The sequence below is a fragment of the Mus musculus genome, chromosome 12 (assembly GCF_000001635.26).
Source record: "Mus musculus strain C57BL/6J chromosome 12, GRCm38.p6 C57BL/6J".
NCBI lineage: Eukaryota > Metazoa > Chordata > Mammalia > Rodentia > Muridae > Mus > Mus musculus.
In genome coordinates this window covers 111,676,705-111,690,864 of record NC_000078.6, presented here as the reverse complement: position 1 = coordinate 111,690,864, position 14,160 = coordinate 111,676,705, and the positions used below count along the sequence as shown (strand labels likewise).

At 54.4% G+C, this 14,160-nt stretch overlaps 1 protein-coding gene across 3 annotated transcripts; it reads right to left on the bottom strand.

The window, feature by feature from the left end:
• Positions 1–6,962: 6,962 nt before the first annotated feature.
• Trmt61a (tRNA methyltransferase 61A) lies at positions 6,963–12,760 on the bottom strand. 3 transcript variants are annotated; one of them, NM_001099792.1, is made up of 4 exons: positions 12,565–12,760; positions 11,903–12,262; positions 9,797–10,063; positions 6,963–8,270 (listed from the first exon to the last, which is right to left on the bottom strand). In NM_001099792.1, exons 2-4 carry the CDS (start codon positions 12,231–12,233, stop codon positions 7,996–7,998), a joined length of 873 nt encoding a protein of 290 aa, NP_001093262.1. In that variant the 5' UTR covers positions 12,234–12,262; positions 12,565–12,760; the 3' UTR covers positions 6,963–7,995. The 3 variants fall into 3 exon arrangements, with proteins under 3 accessions (NP_001093262.1, NP_001093263.1, NP_796348.2); NM_001099793.1 differs by having other exon boundaries at positions 12,704–12,760; NM_177374.4 differs by having other exon boundaries at positions 11,903–12,760.
• Between the last annotated feature and the right edge of the window lie 1,400 nt (positions 12,761–14,160).

Sequence of the window (14,160 nt, the reverse complement as noted above, 5' to 3'; positions counted from 1 at the left end):
GTGATGAAGGACTGGAGATCCTGGAGTTCACCAACTAGAGGGACTCCTGATGAGAGTGAGGCTTGGAGCAGGGATTGCTGGGAGTGATTACCACACAGGAGCCACAGGGGAGGGAAGCGCCTAAGGAGCTGCTCTTGCCTTCCCAGACCTGCCCAGCATCAGGTCAGGGCCTGGCTTGCTATGTCTCTACCAACCCCCATGTCACCCTGCACCCAGGTTATTCTGAGGCAACCCTCAGCCACTATATCCTCCCACAAACACCATAAGCACCCTGAGAAAGTTGGCTTTCAACACTCAGGAATCAATCTACTTCAGGTTGGGCAGCGGCGGTGGCAGCTGTGGCGCACACCTTTAATCCCAGCGATTAGGAGGCAGAGGCAAAACAAAACAAAACAATTAATTTCAAGTTTCCCGGTAGATGCCTTATGAAAGAAAGCACGTGGACACAACATGGTGGAGAATATTATTTGGGAGGCAGAGTCCTGAGGGTCTGAGATATACCAGACCCCTCTAGGTTTGACTTTTTTGAGACAAAGTTTTCTCCATGGCTATCCTGGAACTCTGTAGACTAGGCTGGCCTTGAATCCATCCGTGTCTGCCTCCTGGGTGCTGAGTTTAAAGGTGTGCACCAACACGTCTCTGGCTAAGGCTCTGTCTCAAAAACCCAAGCAAAAGACCAGCTGGTTTGTTCACCTTGGGACTATGAGGTCCTTGCATGGCAGAGCATGCAGGCTCTCTACAGGGTCCCCAGTGCCTTTGCAAGATGGAGCCAGCAGCAGATAGCAATCCTGAGAAGTGTCTGAGGGGCTCCAAGGTGCTTCTCTCCAGACTGAACGACCAAGCAGTTCTGAGTGACAACAGCCTCAGGAGCAATGGGTCTCTCATAAGTTAATAACTGCTTACTGTCTGGAGAAACACAGACTAGGAAAGCTCGTTTGAGGAATTCCAGGTCTTTCCACAGAGGCTGCCAGGCTTAAGCCTTCTGATGGTTAGTTAGTAGAGCTGGTGTGGGTTCCTGGGCCTGGCAGAGGGTTTCTGGGTGGGACATGTGAGTACTTCGGTGGATGCTTCATGCCAACAGTGAACGAGGCTGTGGCTTTTCCTGCTGCCTGGCGTGAGATTCACCCTGTGACCTAAGAAGCTCTCAGAAGCAAACACTTGTGCAGGAGGGGCACATCGGTTCAGGCGGCACCTCTCACAGGGATAGGCCAGGATGAACTAGGTATTGGCAGCACGCCCAAGTGGAAGTATGGACCTGGCTTCCAAAGTCCTGTGACTATACCCGCTCCCGAGGCTACTCCGGAAGGGCAAGACCCAGGAAAGATAGGACATAATAGATGGGGTAAAACACTGTATACTTCCAGTAGATGGACAGCAATGGGATATGAGTTTCCCTGCAGCTAAACCACGGAGGGAACCAAGATTTCTCACGCTAATATTTTTTTGGAGCCAATGAAATTGCTTAGCAGGTAGACACTTGCAACCAAACCTGGCAGCCTGAGTCAGTCTCTAAGACCCACACAGTGGGAGGAGAGAGCCAGTCCTCACAGACCATCCTTTGACTTCCACACACAACCATACACAAATGTACACACACACACACACACACACACACACACACACACACACACACAGGCAACCTGACTGAATCCGACTGGTCAATAGTTTCTTGGAATGGACACTGCTGGAGCACACAGCCTCCTAGCCGTGTCTGGAGAGGAAGCGGGAAGCTGTCCCTCTGTAAGCATAGATTGGGTCAGCTAAGCAGGTGGATGTCCTGGGCCCAGGAGGATCTGGTGTAAAGTCCTACTGTGAGTGCACACCTTGGTACTGCCAAAGCCAGGAGAGACGGAGCTCAACTTAAAGGTACAGACCTGTTCTCTTAGGACATCAGTCCAAATGGCGAAAGACATTGCTGTAGGTCTGAGGTCACCTTTGTTCCTAGATCAAGGAGGCTCAGAACATAAGGCTCTAGCTGAGGTGCTTAGGACTCATCAAGGGGCAAGATCCTGGAAACTGACCATGCAGCCTGACACTTGTTTGTTTGCTTGTTTGTTTTGGTTTTTCGAGACAGGGTTTCTCTGTATAGCCCTGGCTGTCCTGGAACTCACTCTGTAGATCAGGCTGGCCTCGAACTCAGAAATTCACCTGCCTCTGCCTCCCAAGTGCTGGAATTAAAGGTGTGTGCCACCACGCCCGGCGCAGCCTGACACTTGTACATGGCACATGAGAGTAGGTAGGCAGAGGTATCTGGATGTGTGGGCAATGTCAATGAGGCTATGGAGGGCCGGGGCCACAGTGCAGCCAGGGGAAACCTACTGGAGTCTTACAGAAACACGCTTGGGTAAAGCTAGGTAAAGAATTTCTGAAGTTCATGTTGGGCAGAATAGGACAAGGGGCTGCCTCAGTGAAGTTCACTGGGATCCGAGAAACTTACACCCCAAAGTCCTTAAGGAAAAGCTGCACAGTCACTATGTCATCCACAGAAGAGGACAACAGCAGGTACCACCTGACTCTCATGACACAAAAGGCTGGGCTGTTGAGAGTGTGGGCTGGGGGAGGGGCAGACAGGTCTAGGATATCTCCAGGATAGAGAATCCTTATCTTCAGCCGTGAGGGGTACAAGGCTGCTTTGGTTTGAGCAGGAGTCTGGGGGTGGGGGGTGTCCTAGGAATGGAGCTAAGGATGGGCAGGAAGGTTTGAAGTGGCCAGCATGGCGGTGGGAGTGGGGGGTGGTCAGAGGAGGGAGGCTTGTCCATGGAAAAACAGCTTCCTCTCCCATCCCCTCACATTCTTCTAAAAATGTGCCCAAGCCTGCCTCCCCCCTCTTTGAAGGGACAGATGTCGGGGGGAAAAAGCTGATTATTGTCAAAGGCTGGAGGCTGTGACCGGAGTGCTCGGTGAGCGTGACCCAATTCTGAGCTATTCTCAGCCTGGTGGGAGCCAAGTTATTCCCTCCCGCTGAAGATCCCGCCTTGGAGGCAGCCTGACTTTGAAACGCCCTCGTCCTGGCAAAAGACTCAAAGCAGGCTGGCCAGGCTGCTCTGCATGGACAGGGCCATATTTGCTGATGACCCCCATGCAGAGCCCACGGGCTAGGCTCACTTAAGACACACAGCAGGGCAAAGAAAGAGCAGCAAGGGCTTGCTCCTCTTTCTCCCCAGATCTGCTGTTCCTTCTCTCATTCCCCAGATCTGTCTAGGCCAGCCATGGGGTACGCTTCAACCAGTGACTGGGGGGGGGTGTCTATGGACACAATGAGACTAAAGGCTTGGCCAGCACCAGCACAGCTGGGCTGGGACCTACTGTACCTAAGCTCGTGATGCTGGCACACGTCCCAGGAGCAGGAGAGGCAGCCAGCGGCAGCAGGCTGACATTGGCTCAGCTCTACCCTGAGCCTTGCAAGAGAAGGTCTGACCGCTGTTTAGTCCTTTGTGTGTGTGTGTGTGTGATGTCACATGTTACCCAGCATGTCTAAGGCAGCAGCTAGTGGGTATGTATACCTACCTGGGAAATTGGAAAGGTCAAAAGAGAGGCTGTGTGCTCAGACCCAGGCCAGGTAGGACTTCTGGTCAGCTTCAAACCACAAGAAACCAAGGCAAACGCCTTCATTTTCTAGAAAACTAACTGCAAATCTTCCACAGTCCTGAAGATTCAAGTGCCCCCATACGTGCGCACAAGCTGTCAGTACCTGGAGTGCAAAGGCCATTCGGGTGCCTGCAAAGGCTGTTTTATGGCCTAGAGCACAAAGGATATTTATCGGATGGACCAGAGTCAGAACCCAGATTCTGGCCTCAGATCCTGGAACAGGCAGAAAAGGGAGCTGAGCTAGGGGGATGGCTTGCTCAGCTGCTAAAGCATGCCTCTTAAGCACAAGGACTCAAGCTGAATGCTTAGAACCAATGCAAAGCTGGCAGGAACGGTGACATGTGTGTAGAATCCCAGTCCTGGGAGATGACTCAGGCACTCTCTGGCTTTCACTCATGTATGCACACACGCACGCGCACACACACATGGAGGGGCAGGGATGTGCTCATGTCCCATGGTGCACGTGTGTAAGTCAGATGGAGTTCTCTCTGTCCACCATGTGGGTTCCAGAGACTCAAGTCTGGTCAAGTTTGGTGGCAAGAGCCTGCCTTTACCTACTGAGCCATCTTGTCAGCCACTCCCTCCCACCCCAAAGGACGGCTTCTGGGAGAAGGTGGCAGTAGTCACAGTGGCATTCTGTAAGCTGACTGTCCCAACCACTGACATGACACACTCTCAGTAGGCCACGAGGCTGTCACTGTCTCATCCCCACAGGGAGGTGACTCACCACCAACCTGAGTGGCATATCCAGAGACTGGGCTCATCCCACCCCTACACTCCTACGGGCGAGTTACCACCCAAGCTCTGCTACCCAGAAGGTCAAGTCTATAAACCTGAGGTCCCTTCCTTGGGACCTATATAAGAGTTTAATCCCCTGCTTTTCTCTGCTGTTCATGTCTCTCACACTGTGTGTCTGGTTCAAACCAGGCTAGCAGTGGAAGTAAGGCTCCTCACCAATGGAGGTGAGAGCTGGGAGCACTGGGCACTAACATTTCCCAGACATTCCTATGGCCTCATGCGCTCAGGTCTGAAGGAGGCCCCTACCCTCCCTAAGGAGTCTTATTCAACTGACCTAGCAAGAGCATCCTAGGCTGGCCGTAAGTCCACAGGACGTTCACCAGCCCACCCCTGTGGCTTCCGGTGTAAAAGCTAAGTGAGTCTTCTTTCTCCACCTGGGTGGCATTTCCAGCAGTGGGCCGGAAGCACTTCTTTCTCCCTGTTGCTGGAGTCCCTGGCAGCCTGCCTGTCCCAGGATGAAGGCTAGGCTGAGGCAGAAAGAGGCAACTGTGCAATGGTCAGGAGGGGAGAAGAGGACACAGCTTCAAGGTCAAGTTCCAAGAGACCTAGACAATGTAAGAGGCAGAGGTGTCCCTAGCCACCCTTGTACTACCCATTCTTCACCCAGAGACACAATACTAGATCCCAATGCCCTTGCTGGAAAACCCTCAAACACAGGGCAGCATATTTTGAGGCCTGGGCACAGCTCACAGGCGGCTCGGAGGAAGTCTGTCTGAGGAAGCTGATCACCCTGGCCCAGGAGCCTTCCAGCAGGTGAACCAGGGTCTGCACCTAGAGGTGCATTCAGGGCTTCCCGGGGCTTGGCGCTGCAGAGCAGACTCTTGCCAAGGAGGCTGAGAGGTGTGCTGCTGTCCTGGTCACAATGCAGGTTGTGACCCAGGAAAATATCTAAGGGAAAACTGAGGGCCAGTGACAGGAGTCAGGCTGGAAGGGGAGTTTCCAGGATCTTGCCCCATGATGAGTCCCGAGCCTCTGAGTCAGGTGCACCCAGGATCAGTTAACTGAACTCAACAACCATGGCTTCAGGGCTACTTTAGGAGCCAGGCTCAGTCTGAAGGACCTGGGGACCTAGCCTCTCCTTTGCCCTGGGGGCTCCTGCTGAGGTAACTAACCCTCAGCAGATCAGTGCAGGGTACAGAGGATGGCTGAGCTGAAGGCTCCTGTCTGAGAGTGGGCAGCAGTCTGGGAAAGCAGTCAAGAGGAGATGGTTTAGCCAGGCAGACAGCAGATCTGAGTTCAAGGCTAGCCAGAGTTTTGGTTTTTCGAAACAGGGTTTCTCTGTGTAGCCCTGGCTGTCCTGGAACTCACTCTGTAGACCAGGCTGGCCTCGAACTCAGAAATCCACCTGCTTCTGCCTCCCTAGTGCTGGGATTAAAGGCGTGGGCCATCACTGCTCGGCTAGCTTTTTTTTTTTTTTAAGGCTAGCCAGTTTTATAGATCAAGTTCCTGGTCAGTCAGGACTACACAGAGAATACCCCACCTCAAAAACTAACTAATGAAGGAGTGAACGAATAAAGAGGATGGGGCTGGAGAGGTGGCTCAGCGGTTAAGAGCACTGGCTGCTCTGCCAGAGGTCCTGAGTTCAATTCCCAGCAACCATATGGTGGCTCACAACCATCTGTAATAAGATCTGAAGCCCTCTTCTGGTGTGTCTGAAGACAGCTATTGAGTACTCACATGGAATAGATGAATATTAAAAAAAAAAAAAAAAGAATAAGGAGGATGATTTGAGCAGAGCTGTAGAGACACAAAGGCTTGCAGGTAAGTCCAGGGCCAGGTGGCCCTCCAGCTGTGGTTGGACTTAGAGGTAAACTAGGGTTGGATAGACTCTCCAAGGCTGAGACTATGAAAGCTAGAATTTGGTTATCCCAAGGGACAGTAAGTAGATTGTTTTTTTTCCAGACTTGGCCAGGGTCCCTTCTGCAGGACATCTAGCCAGTGAGACCCATATGGAAGACATAACCTGGGCCTTCCTGGCTATACGGCCCGTGTGTCCCACAACTGAGCAAGCTCTGTCCCACAGTAATGCTGTCCCTTGACCTTTACCTGTTGGCCAGAAGCCCTTCCCCAAGGACAGAGAGCCAGGATTGCTCAGGCCAGGCCAGGTAGCAGGGTGCCCAGATCATCCACTTACAACCCTTTGCAGGTCCTGGTACTGAAGGCACCCACTCTATGTTGCACATGCGTGGGGCCTCACCTCAGTCCTTTAGGCTAGGCATGTTAGAGCTGAGAGCAAGTCCTGGAGGGAGGGTAAGCCCTGGAACAGGGTTGGTGGTCCTAGGGAGCCGGAACAGCTCTGAGGGCACACGACCTCTAGGACCTCCAGTTGCCATTACACTGAGAACAGACAGCCTGGGAAGCCAACCCCAGGAACTCAAGTTAGGTTCTCATAGGAATGTGGGAAGGAGCCCAGGACATGCCTTTGTGAAGAGTCCTGTGGTGTTGTTCTAGAGGTCAGAAACGCCATAGTACCTACTGAGGGCAGAGAGAAAAGGACAGAAGTCAGGAAGGCACGTGTGGAGCAGCGGGCCTGGGCCACTGCTGAAGGACAGCCCTTGTGGGAACAAGACAATAAGCACAGTGGGGAAAATATTTATTATCCTTTGGGTGCCCTCGGGTATGACATATGACAGTAGGACACTGGTGAGTCTCGCGATGGCTGCTTCCACGCAGCAGCAGCAGCTGACTGGCAGCCTCACACCAAGATGATCTGAGCACCGAGCACTGAAACTCCCTTGAAGCTAGCCACATACCGAGAATGGACACCAGGCCAAGGTGACACATGTGGCAAGTCCACAGCCAGGCTCTTAGCCCATGCACAGGCTCCTCTATGATCCGCTTTGACCCCAGCTCCAACAAGGACTGGAAGGTCACGGAAGCAGGGACCAATCCTGCTGTGTTCTATCCCTCAGGATGATGCCTAACCCCAGATGACAGCACACCAGCACACCAGGAACTCCACACACACACACACACACACACACACACACACACACACACACACACACACACACACACACACACACACACGGTCGTGCTGACACACACGTGGCCTGTGCAGCACATGATTATTGATTATCATCACCTCCTTTGTTCCTGGGCCAGCCTGGTCCCTCCATCAGCCTTAGGGAAGTATAGGGAGAGGAGGGCAGGGCTGGGCTTTCTGGTTAATTTAGCTCAACCACAGCTTCTGGCTAAGCTCTGGAGCACCAGGGCCTGGAGACTTGCGCCAGGGATGGGACAACCCACGCTCCCGTAGGTCAGCCCAGGCTATAGGCAGTGCCCAAAGCTTCCGACGCCCTCAACTTTTACCATTTAGTCTCAAAACCCAGGAAGGACTATGGAGAGGAAAGACTCATGTTGACAACAAAGAGCCAGGACAGAGCTTGCGCTGAGCAGTGATGAAGTGGAGACTTCCCTCTCAGAAGACAGGAATGCCTCCCAGCTGAGCAGGGCCAGCCTACTCACCCCCCTCAGCCACCCAGGAGGCCCCTGCCCCACCCCGCCCCCATCTCTTTCTAAACACAAGCCACGAGGGCAGTGGCTGACCATATAAGGCAGCCTCTGGCCTCCCTGCCTGCTTGCCTGTGCTGTTCATTTGGAGGCCTGCTAGCCTGGGGTTTTAGTGGCAAAAGTCAGGTAGCCAGTGTGGCCCACAGTCTCCTTCATGGGTGTGCCACTACGGAAGGGGCTGGCATCAGAGCCCATGTTGGTCTCTAAGTTGTTGGCCCCCAGGTCGGGCAAGGGCAGACTGACAGTGCGCACATTGTAGACCTGTGGCAGTACCTCCAGGGTGCTAAGCTCTGTGAAGCCATGGGCTGCCAGCGCCTGGCATGTCCGCTGCACCTGCTCAATGCACGGAGAGAAGGAGCAGAAACGCCCACCTGCAGGAGCAAGACAGGGGTCAGAGGGTAGTGTAGTGGCATCCACAACCCACCCTGGACCTGAGGCTGGCTCAAGACTGACTGCAGACTGTAAGCCCTCAGACCAAGTCGCAATGCAAGGGCCTCGGGAAGCTATACATTTTTGCCCTACCTGCTGGGCCACCCTTGGGCAGAAGTCCGGGTCAGTAGCGAGGCCCAAGACTGAGATGCCCAGGTCTCCCTGCCAGTAGGCATCATCATCCTGCCTTGTAGGAGGCAGTGGAGGGCTGGGGGGTGGGGGGGTCAGGGCTGTCAGAGCCAGTCCCAAGAATAGCTCTAACAATAGGGCAACATGGGGCGGTGTGTGGGTTGCTGCTGTCACAGAAAATTAGAGGCTGTCGTTGGCTCTTGGGAACAGGAGGAGCCTACAGCAAGCACATTTGGAGCTCCTCCCTGCTGCCTCCCACGGGGGCAGCTTACAGGCTTTACTCAGCCTGCCCCCAAACTATGAAAGTGCCCATGAGCAAGCCACGGCAGAGATGCAGTGTGTACACAAGTCCCTAGGCCTGGGACCCAGAGCGCTCCCTGACACAGGGATGAGACAGGATAGAGTCCGCTGTCACTAAACAGCAAATCACACCATATACTCCTTGCCAGAGGCCACTAGAGATAGAGCGTGTTACAAAACACCAAGCCTACAAAAAAAAACAAAACAAAACAAAACAGAAAAACACCTCACACTGAAGGACCCAGAGAATGAAGATCTGGGGAAGAGCCCAGGAGAGGCAGACATGGGTCATGGGACCAAAACAAGGCAGAGGTGCCTCTGACTACTTTGTAAGGAGGCGCCCCTGCCTGGCTTGGCCCTTACCAAGGCTGGACTGACCCTGCATCAGGGAACTTCAGGTGGAGACCTCCAGGCTTCCCCTTAGGCCACCTCAGCAGACAGCAGGGACACAGAGGTCTGCACAGGACCTGAGGCAGCTAGAGAGCCTGGGCTCCTGCCTGTCAGAGCCTCCCCCGCCCTTGGTACAGAGTGGGGTGGAGAGCAGCCCTGGTTGCCAAGCCTGTTTCTTCTCCAGAAAAGGCGAAATCCCCAGGCCTCAGCAGCGGCTTTTCTGGCTCGCGGCCGACCTTCTCCTGGCTTTCCCATCACCCCGCCTCTACCCTCAGCATCTTCCCTAAAAGGGTCCCTGGCTCTGCAGCATGGGTGCTGGGAGTCTGCAGGAAATGGCTGGGGGTAGGGGATTGCCTATAATCTCCAGCTTGGATCCTGGCCCGTTCTATCATGCAAATCCTGCCTGCACTTGGATGCAGCTGTCAGGGCCCCAGGGCCCCAGTGAGTTCCCATCTTGGCTGGAGAATGGGACCCATCTTCTCTGACCCTGGTCTCCAGCCAGCCTGAGCCAGTCCTCGCTGTGAGCCAAAAGGAACCCTGATGTGACCATTACTGTGGTGTGGCCCTCGGGTACACGGGTTTTCCTGGGTTCCAGATGACCCAGCAGCTCAGCCCCCTACCTGCACCCTAACCAACACCACTGACGCACCTTCAACCTTGAGGGCATCCCAGGCATGGCCCACAGCTTCCCAGGGTGATGGGATATCCAAGAAGACAGCGTCAGCCACGTGGACCACACCGAAGCCACTGCAGCACACATCCTGGGTGTGCACAGTCACCCACTGGCTCAGCCGATGCTCCTGGAATTCCTCCCGGGCCTTGTCCGCCCGTTGCTGGTGGAACTCTACTGTGTGTAGGTGGCCAGTGGGGGCAACGCTGCGGATGATTGCGTGGGATACAGAACCACTGCCCGTGCCTGGCAGGAGAAACAAGAGGGGTTGAGGGGACCCTTGAGGGCCATGCCCACCCATCAACAGCTCCTCCTCTCCAGGAGACATATGAGGGCAGAGACGGTGTCATATCATGAGCTGCGTGTTCTGTTCTTGGCAGCCTCAGTCTTGGGTTTGGGGTGCGGGGGCTGGAGTTGATGGGCTGTGTAGTACTGGCACAGGCAAGGACAGGGCAGCCCTACTCAGCACACACAGAACAAACGGGAAGCACAGACTCAGTGGGGCAGACATGGGGGTGGAGGGTGAGTCTGGGCAGAGCTAATGCTGGGCCTACACTATCCTGGGACCTAATCCCGTCTACACTGCAGTGAGCCCATGGGTCTTGCCTCAGTTGTCTATCTTACTTCCCCCATTAGCTCCTTGACTCAATCCTCTCCACAACACCAGCTCTGCTAAATCCATCTCCATAATAGAAAGCCAACTGCACCACCCTTCTCACAATGTCATCAGTCTGTCAAAAACAGACTTTCCAGGCAGGGGTGGCGCACGCCTTTAATCCCAGCACTTGGGAGGTGAGGTAAAGGCAGGTGGATCTCTGAGTTCGAGGCCAGCCTGATCTACAGAGTGAGTTCCAGGACAGCCAGGGCTACACAGACAAACCCTGACTTGAAAAAGAAAAAAAGCAAACCTCAGCTCAGCTCTTCCTTAGAGGGAGGGCTACCCCTCCTCACCTGACGTCATGGACTCCAGGACCAGGGCTAGCTCTGTCACCACTCATCCTTCTTCTTTTTTTCTTTTCTTTTCTTTTTTTTTTTTTTTTTTTTTTTGGTTTTTCGAGACAGGGTCTCTCTGTGTAGCCCTGGCTGTCCTGGAACTCACTCTGTAGACCAGGAAATCCGCCTGTCTCTGCCTCTCAAGTGCTGGGATTAAAGGTTTGCACCACCACTGCCTGGCTTCTTCTACTCATCCTTATAGCTGCTCCCTCCACAGCTCCAAGTACCCAGGCTTGGTGACCACTTCCAGCAAGGTTCCTCACCAAAGCACTGGTTCCAACCTCCTGCCTGTCCTGTCTTTCAGAGGGCGGAGAAGGGACCGGGTACCACATGGGAGCACAGGATTGTGTTGCCCGAAACAGGGCAAAGGCCTGAGACAGGATAGCATATCCCCTAATGCAAGGTACAAAAGGAGAGCTGTCAGAGCTGACCTGCTATCCGCTCTCTCGCTTCAGAGGGAAAGAATAGAAAGCCAGCAACAACCGGGAGAATGGGAACTCTTGTGACTCTGGACCTCAGCCTCTTAGCCCACAAGAAACACACCACCAAGGATCTAGCCATCTGATCCCCGGGGTCATTCTTGGCAGAGGTGTATGCCTAGATTGCTGCATCCAGTGGCCTCAGTACCTAAGGGTGGGCATGTGAGAGACAGCTAGCTCAGACCCTTCTAGCTACCACCTGGCCTCGTATCAGTGACAGTGCTAATCTTCGATGGAACTAGGGAAGGGCCTGGCTGTAAGTGTGGGACAGACTTCTCTCTGCAATGAGCTCTGGAGTATCCAGCCTCCCTCCAGGAAGGGGCAGCTGGCCTAGAAAAAAAGCAGTCAGCACCTTGGCCAGCATCAAGCAATCCCAGCTCCGACCTCATAGGGCACCTCCTCCTCTTTCTTCTCCAACCCAGGTTAGCTCCCATCAGCTGCCATTTCGATGACAGCAGCTAGTACTGCTTCTGGCTTCACTCCCTGCAGCCACACCCTCCCTTGCAAGCGGAGTTGCTAAATAAAAGCTAGAAGAACCAAGTAGTTCAGCGCACAACTGCAGGAAGGATCGGCTGCAAACCGTCTTATCTGAGCTCATACCAGAGGAGCTCACCTGATTCACAGACCACAGAACCGGGACGCAGCTCCAGCATCATGGTGATCAAGGCAATGTCGGTGGAGTAGAGGATCTGCGTGCGGTGGGGCAGGTTCACTGTCCAGAGCTCAGGAGTGGGGTGCAGCACATACACCCAGCCGCCTCTGCTGCAAATCACCTTGGAGCCAAATGGGCGGCCAATGAGGTCCACCGAGTGCCTCAGGACGCCATGCCGGGTCTGGGTCTGTGCCCCACGCTGCACACGCACTGCTACCATCGAGCCGTGCCCCAGTGACAGGATGGCTGTGTCGCCTTCCTTGATCAGCTCCTCGTATGCCACGAAACTCATGGTGTTAACGTTTGCCAAGGGTCAGGGACCTGGAGAAGTGGTGTGTGGACGTGAGGTCAGAGGACCAGGAGGCAGGATGAAGATCTGTGGTCTGGACAGAGAGGTCTGTGGGGCCTGGGTTCTGAGCAGGGTTAGCGGACTTGCTTAGCCAACCCAACAGAGCTGCACTCTAGCCTAACATATGGAGCCCTTCTGGAGGTCTCTATTCTCGGAGTACACAAGAGAGTGCACAGCGACAGGAGCCCAAGGATTCCCACACATGAAGAACCAGAATCCCCTAGTGTGAAGGCGGCAGCCTCTGATAGCGTGCACAGCAGGGGAGAGAAGCCACCTCCGAGCCCGGAATCCCCGTAGCCCCTTGCCCAGAGTCTCCACGGAGGGCTCCCGACGGCAGGGAAGGCTGGCCTCCCGCCGAACAGCACGGGACCTGCCAGCAAGCCCGGAGCGCCGCTCCCAGCTCGGAAACTCACGCAGCATAAACCGGCTCCCGGCTCCACACGTGGCTCCACGGCGGCCGTAGCACTTCCGGTGCTTTTTGATGACGTCAAACCAACGCAGGGCTCTCTGGGAGTCGCCGCGCTGTCCTTTGCGTGCTCCCAGAGGACCTTTTCTGGCTGGCGTCTCTTCGGCTGTGTTCTTCTGTGCAGGCTTGCACGTTGCCTAAGAGATCCGAGCGCTGTGCGAAATAAAAGTCCCCTGCTCGCCCGCGGCCTGTCCGCGCGCGGCCTTTTAGGGCTGCCCGGTGCACGAAGTGTCTGCCCGCGGGATACGCATGACCCTAAAGAGCACTTTGACAACTATGTAACCCCAGGACCTCCCTACTATGGCCCACCAGGACATTTTTGTCATTGCAAACAGCTCTGAAACACCCTGTCTGGGCTCCAGAATAAATGCCATAAAGTGGAAACGCAGGCAAAGGGATGAGGGTTAGCTCAAAGACTTTGGCTAGGGCTGGGCCGAGTAAAAGGAGTAGAGTTAGTCTGGAGTATTCTGCAAAAGTGGCCCTAGGCCAGGTCCTGCCTGAGGGGGAGGGCACAAAGCGTCCCTTTCCAGGATCCCTGGCATCTTGAGAGCCTATGAAGTGAAGGAAGATTCTTCCTCCGGGTGTGCAGTGGAGAGGGGAGTAGGCAGGCATGGGGCAGAGAGAGTGGAGAGCCTTCCTGCACACCTCAGCTGGTAGAAAAGAAGAGAAGGAAACGTTAGCTATGCAGAACCAGCAGCAGTGACCAGCTTAAGGCTGCACTCTCCATGAAGAGACTTTGACCCAGCCTGCCTTTTCTAGAATCCCGCCAGCCTATAGGGATCCTCTGGGGCCAGGCTAGGCCAACCTGTGATGTCCTTGCCCTAGAAACTCAGGTGCCTGACTTCAGACCTCCTCAAATTTCTGCCCTGATTGACCTTAGTATGATAGCCCTGGAAGGACAGACAGTGAGGGTTTTTCTTGGTCGCCCATGTCTTCAGCTGAGACATCCCAGCCATATCCACAGCCCCACAACCCTTTTCTTTCTTTTTTTCGTCTTTATTGAATAATTTATTTACATTTCAAATGTTTTCCCCTTTCCAGGACTTCCCTTCAGAAACTCCTTATCCCATCCTCCCTGCCCCCACAACCCCTGTTCTAACAGGGTACTTCATTCCCTTGGTGGTGCACAGCCCAATACACATCCTAATTGCCCCTCTGGAGAGTTAGACTTTTCACTTCTCCTGGGAGGTTCCTCTTCCTCAGCTTCTCGGTGGCATGGAGACCAGGCCTGATTACATCCCCACCCAACCTATGAGTTCAACGGGGGGGGGGGGGGGGGCTTGGTTCCACTTGCCCACTGCTGGCTTCTCAGTTCTTCCTGTGTACCTCTTCTACAGTCCATCTTCTCAGAACTAGTCATCTGTTATGCCCAGCCTCAGCCTGGAGTCTTCAAGCAGAACCAGC

Excerpts from the sequence above, each read along its gene's own strand:
- Trmt61a (NM_177374.4), bottom strand. The coding sequence starts at position 12,233 with ATGAGTTTCGTGGCATACGAGGAGCTGATCAAGGAAGGCGACACAGCC. Across the intron at positions 10,064-11,902 it reads TTCTGTGGTCTGTGAATCAG|GCACGGGCAGTGGTTCTGTA; the intron begins GTGAGCTCCTCT and ends TTCTCCTGCCAG. Across the intron at positions 8,271-9,796 it reads GGATGCCCTCAAGGTTGAAG|GTGGGCGTTTCTGCTCCTTC; the intron begins GTGCGTCAGTGG and ends TTGCTCCTGCAG.